The following is a 5,858-nucleotide window of genomic DNA, read 5'->3' as shown; positions in this document are numbered from 1 at the left end:
CTCTTGCTTTTACAGAGAGTTTGTTAATATTAATACGGGAAAAAGGAGTAGCTTCAACAGCAGAGTAAATAATCCAGCGGGGGGAGTGGGAGGAGAGAACACTAGATGGGTCAGGGTGGAGAAAAAGAAATCGCCTGAGCGGCCGCTTCTCCCAGCTCGGTTTATTTTCCGGAGTAACTTTTCATGCCCGGAGCAGTGACACGCGAAAGGGTGCGGGGAGCGGAGAGCGTCGTTTATCCGCAGTGTCCGTGTATCGCTGGATAGACGAGATATTAAAAATAGAATCGCCTGCAGCCTCTTGCAACTATAGTTTTTATTTCAAGACCGTGAAATTCGCTTGTAAGAGATTCCTCCTCTGCAAGTAACACCCGAGCGTAAAAGTTTGATGCGCGGTGTATTACACGGTAGGAGCGCAGTGCCCGCACGGTCCCGGTGCTTGAAATATTCAGGATTAGGCACAACCAGCGACCCGGGGGAACGCAGCGACAGCCGGACCCGCTCTGCCCGCGGAGCCCCAGCGCCTCCGCCCGCGGCCGCGCAGCCCAGCGCCCAACTCCGCGGAGCTCGGCGGGCCCCGCGGAGCGCCCGCAGCGGCTCCTCTTGCGCGCACCCCCGGCCACAAGCTCCGGCGCGGGGACCCACGGGCCGCTCCGCGTCCCCCCCCCGCCCCCACCCCGCTCAGCTCTGCGCGGCCGCGGGCGCCTCCGGCAGGCAGATGCGCATCGCTCGGTCTCCCGTGTCCGAGAGGGAAACAAAAGTCAGGAGCAATCCCACGGGTGAGCGGGGGCACCCGTGGCGCCGGGAGGGGCAGGGAAAGGCGGAGGGGAGGGGAGCGGAGCGGGGCGCACCGCCCGCCCCCCCCCCCCCCCCCCGGCCTCGCCACCGGCCGGATTGACTCGGGGCGCAGCCAACCGGCGGCGGGGGCGGAGCGGCCTCCCGGTCCTCCCGCCGCTCCCAGCGGCGCCCTAATTGTCCTGGGAATGTGTGAGGTAAAAAACAAACCCTTCCTATTTTCAGCACCCCTCGGGCCCGTGATATATGGAAAGAGAAAGGGGTTGTGGGGGGGAAGGCGGGTGAGAGCTGGGGGAGGGCGAGAATGGATCTTTATTTGCAAATGCGGAGACAAGAAGGAAAAAAAAAAAAAACAAGGAAAAAAAACAAAAAACAAACGAAAAAAAAACCCACTCGAAACTTTTTGCAGCAGCGGGACGGAGCGAGCGGCGGGGCCGGGCGGCAGCGGGGCCGGGAGCGGCTCCCCCCGGGCTACACTTGCCGGGCGCCTCCGGGGTTCTGCCCCCCCAGCCGTACGTCCCCTCCCTTCCATCGATTATTGCTTACCCTGCCCTCCCGCCGTGGAGATTTGGGCGGTGGGGGGAGGTTTAAAAAAGAAAACATTAAAAATGTTTAAAAATTAAGAAAAAAGTGAAATGCAGTGCAAAAGCGAGGGAGGGAGGGAGGGAAGGAGGGCGGCGCGGGGAGCCCGTCGGGTCTGGAGGAAGGGGCGAGGGGAGACACATTCCTATAGTAACCGGGATGGCGCGATGCAGCCCCAGCTGGTTGCTAAGAGGGTTAAACTGTATCCAAACAGCTTTGGGGAAATCCAGCCCCTTCTCCTGCCACATGGATCGACTCATTGGGTGGGAGCGGCGGAGAGACAAGGGTCTCCAGCAAATCAGCGCCTAATTGATTAAGGCGAGCTGGTTTGAATAGAGCTGGCCATGTGCCAATCGCCTTTCAAAGAGCCCCTCTATGATTAATCGCAATGCATTATTGATAATCATAATTATAGCAGGACACATGCGCGGTGCGCGGAGGATTGGGGAGGCTGGGGGGGGGAGGCTCGATTTCCGTAATTTTGAGAAGATTTTTTTTTAGTAATTTTTTATTCTGCCCCAGCTGATGTTTGAGCCAGCATGTCGCGGAGGAAGCAGGCGAAGCCTCAGCATTTCCAATCCGACCCCGATCTGGCCTTGTTATCCCAGCGAAATGGTGAGTTCTTCTCCTCTCCCTCGCACACATTTTAACACAAACACACACAAAATAGATCAACTTACCTTGCGGGGAGACGGGACCGTGCCGGGCAGCGGAGCAGGACAGCAAGGTCTCCCGGAGTTACGGCCGGGGGGGTTCCTTCTGGGGTTTTGGTCCAAGTTCTTGGCTTTTATTTTATTTTTTTTTAAACTCAGCGTTTTGTTTCGCCTGTTTCTTAACGAAACTCCAAACTCTTTCCGTTTTTTGATGTTTTCCCTCCGCCCTCCCCCCGCGGGGCGGTCTGGCATCCTGAGCCCGCGGGAGATGGATCCGCGCCCCCCGCGCCTTTCTCCGCGCCCCGCGGAGCGGGGGAACAAAGTGGGGCTACCGCGGGGCGGCTGAGCCCGGAGCCCCGCGGGACGGATGCCCCGTCCGGCCACACACGCTGCCCGGCGCCGTCCCCCCCGAAAGGGGCGGAAAACCCCCCCCGGGCACCCACTTTCTTGCCTTCCCCCCCCCCTTCCGCAACACCCCCACGGACCCCAGCACCCCCCACCCTCCCGCAGTCCCGCCGAGCGGGGGACGCGGCTCCGCCGCTGAGCAGCTCCGGCCTCCGGCTGCACCGAAAGCTTCCTGGAGGCGGAAAAGTTGCCGCCGCGGGGCCGGGCCGCGGAGGGGATCGCCCCGTCCCGGGAGCTGCCGCCGCCGCGCCGGGCTCCGCGCACTTTCCGCGCCGGAGAGGGGCTCCGTGCCCGCCAGCGCGGAAGCTCCGGGCAGAGCGGGGGTTTGTTTTTTAATCCCTTTTTTTTTCCCCCTTATTTTATTTGTTTTTCTCCGCTTTCCTCCCCAAGTCCTTGAGCGGCGAATAAACGCCGCCTTTGTGTCCGCCAGGATTTGGACAGGGAGCGTGTGAAATATTTTTTATCTTTTTTTTTTTTTTCCACTCCCCCCTGCCGCTTTTCCCTCCCCCCTCCCGGGAGAAGGGGATTTCGGAGTTCAGCGCAGCCCGGCGGGCGGCGGAGGGGACGTGCCCCTGCCCGTACCTGCCCCGGGACGCGGCGTGACAAGTGGCCGGCGAGAGCCGCCGCCGGGAAGGGAGGCAGGGGCCGGCGCGGACACCCGGCCCGGGGGCAGTGTCCCCCCCCTGCGCCCGCCGGCCGGCCCTCCCAGCGGCCATGAGGAGGGCAAGCGCCGGGGGGCAGCGAGGGGACCCGGCGGCGGCGGGCGCGGAGGGCCCCGCGGGGCAGAAGCGCTTCGACCGGGCAGGTAAGGGAGGGCCGGGGCGCCGCCGTTCCCCCTTCACCACCCGGCCCCGGCGGTCGGAAGCACCAGGGACTCCCCCGGCAACTTCCCGAGGAAGCGTTGCCGCGCTCCCCTCCGCATCCGCGGCCGCTCCGCGCTCTGGCGGTGCCTCCTGGCCCGAGCCGGCCGGGATTTGCGGTACCGGGTACGGTGGCGGAGCGCTCAGCTGCGCGGGGGCGGAACGCGGGGAGAGGGTCCCCGGCTCCGTGCGAGAAAGCAAGTCGGAAAGTTTGCGGGGTGTTGTTCTGCCTCTATGAGCGTTTACCCGGCTTCCAAAATCCCCGGGACCCCCTCTTCGTCAACCAGCGAATATAGCAGCGCTCGCTTCGCGTAGCTGTGCCGAAAGATTCCTTAAAAGTCATTTGGTTCCTGGGAGGCGACTTTTTCTGTATATTTTTTTTTACCTGAGTTTCGTGCGCTTTGAGAGCTCTCGAGTTCTGTCTTTTGCTCAGCATAATCTCCTTTCTCATCTCAGTAAACGTATTTCTTCTTCTTCCGATCTTATTTCTACTTCCTCTTGAAGTTTGCAGCAGGAGTTGGGGATAAAACGTTATTTTTTTTTAATTTATCTTTCATCGGCCTCCTATGAAAGAATTTGATACTTCTTAAAGTGGGCAGAGAAAGGGAAAGCTGAAATGGAAATTATCTTGCTGGGGAAGCAGAGAGAGATTTTTCACATCTTCACTTTGTACAATTGCATCTTTTGACGTTCGCTGGTTTTGTTTTTAGTAGCTGGGACAGATCAAAACACCCTTTTTAAAAGTAGCCGTTTTCTTCTGTTTTTAGTCTTTTGATCTGATTTTGCACGTAATTTTCAAATGAAAGCCAGTGGGAGTGTGAGAAAGGAATGTTAACTGAGCAGCTTTGCTGCCTGTTGCTAAAGGATGTGCTTGTGCGAAGTTGGATTTTGCCTGCAATGATGGCATGGAAGCGAAGCTTTTGTTTAGTTTGCATGGCTATCGTAAGTGAGGCAAGTAAATAACAAAGTTGATTGTTTTTAACAAAGACCGACCGGTTTTCTAGGAAAAGCAGTATGCTTCACTATAAAATCTGTAGGAGCCTCCCCCACCCTCTAATAATAGTTGTAGATTATGGCTGGTTTACATGAGTAGACGCTAAGTTTTGAGTAAGTTGCCTAGAGGGTGTGTTTTGTAGCTTCAGAACGCTGTAATAATACTACTAATGTTAGCACTGAGCTGCCCTCCGCCTTGCCGGGGTCTCCAGCCCTGGCAGCAGCTTCGCACCCGAGCGAGACAGGGTGGGCGAGCCGGGCTGGGGACGAGTTTGCATGATAAGCCTTGAAACTGCAGAACAAAACCTCGGAATCCCAAGCGCTGCTTTCTCCTCCTCGTGTGCTGCGAGGGCAGGTTTGCTCGTTCAGCTGCGGTTTGCACAGGGCTCAGGGAGCCGGAGCATCGCTCGTCCTGAGGACACTTGCAGGAAGGTTCTGCTGGGCAGTGCTTTGAGCAAATGAGTAGAGTGGCCCCCTGAAAATTTCTTGCATCTGATTTGAGTTCTGGCTTGTTAGAACTTTCTGCTGTGCTTTCATATCTAAAGATCGATAGGGAGAAAAGTTCCCCAGACTGCAACAGCATGTATATATTTTTTTTTCCAAAGTTCAAAGCTCATGCAGTTCACTCATACCAGGAAGACTTTCCACTTAAAATGTATTTTTGGTGCAATGAATGGAGTGAGTTTACCCTTGTAAAATCCTGTGCGTGTACACATTTGATAAAGTTCGCGTCGGATTAACCAGAACAGCTTTCAGATTAATAGCAGAAATTACTTGCAGCGTAAATTATATTCAACAAGTAACTAATTACTGGTAGGAAGTGGGCAGGAGATTGTGGGATTATATCCTTTTGTTAATAACTCCAGCCACTTTCATGACACTGAAGATTATTTTTTGAGTTGGTTAGAATTGCATTCCCAACTTTCAAAGAATATTCTTGAGCTTGTTTTCCAAAGGAAAAGTTATATCGGGGGAAATAAAGCAGCCGGACTTTGAGAAAGAAAAAATATTCGCTGCCTTTACATAGAAGGGCTTGTCAGACTCGGTGCCTTTTCATATCAGTAATGGATTTGGGGAAATTCCCGCTGCAGCATTATGATCATCCACGTAGTTGTTACTGGGCCCATGAAATGAGAGAAATTATGATCGCTTTCTTTAGTAAGATCTGAGGGACGGGGCGCTTAAGAGAAATAATTGCTTAGTTAGGCTGCTTTTAGCTTGTTACGTAATTAGGCCTTTTTGTGCGCTAACTGCGCTCTGTCAGTTTGGGATCCAGACACTTGTGTTTTTCCAAAGGTGAGCCCGAAGTGGAGGGGGCCTTGTGAAATATCACTTATGCAGATGCAATTCAGGGCTAATTACTGAAACCCATATGGTAGAAGTTGTCTAAACCCGCTGTTAGTTCAGGCCCGTTTTGTATGTGTTTCCCCCGCATCTTTGTCTCACTGCAAAATATTTATGTTTTAGTTTGTACTTTATTTATCCTTTTGATGCTAAGTAGCATCTGGCTCCCTGAGGACGAGCCCTCCTGTATATTTAGCTGTGCCAGTGCTTATTGCATAACTGGCTTTTA

At 55.1% G+C, this 5,858-nt stretch overlaps 1 protein-coding gene across 1 annotated transcript in view; it reads left to right on the top strand.

Annotated features, from left to right (window-relative positions):
* Window positions 1-1,783: 1,783 nt before the first annotated feature.
* SALL1 (spalt like transcription factor 1) overlaps window positions 1,784-5,858 on the top strand; it is a gene marked incomplete at its 3' end in the record, with an annotated part of 13,588 nt that continues 9,513 nt past the window's right edge. The window contains exon 1 of the mRNA XM_080352248.1: window positions 1,784-1,989. Coding sequence (XP_080208374.1) covers window positions 1,914-1,989 — 76 coding nt within the window. The 5' untranslated portion in view covers window positions 1,784-1,913. The remainder of the gene's footprint in view (window positions 1,990-5,858) is intronic.

Source organism: Nesoenas mayeri (genome assembly GCF_963082525.1).
Source record: "Nesoenas mayeri genome assembly, chromosome: 12".
NCBI classification, from domain to species: Eukaryota; Metazoa; Chordata; class Aves; order Columbiformes; family Columbidae; genus Nesoenas; species Nesoenas mayeri.
This window is presented reverse-complemented; position numbering and strand designations above follow the sequence as displayed.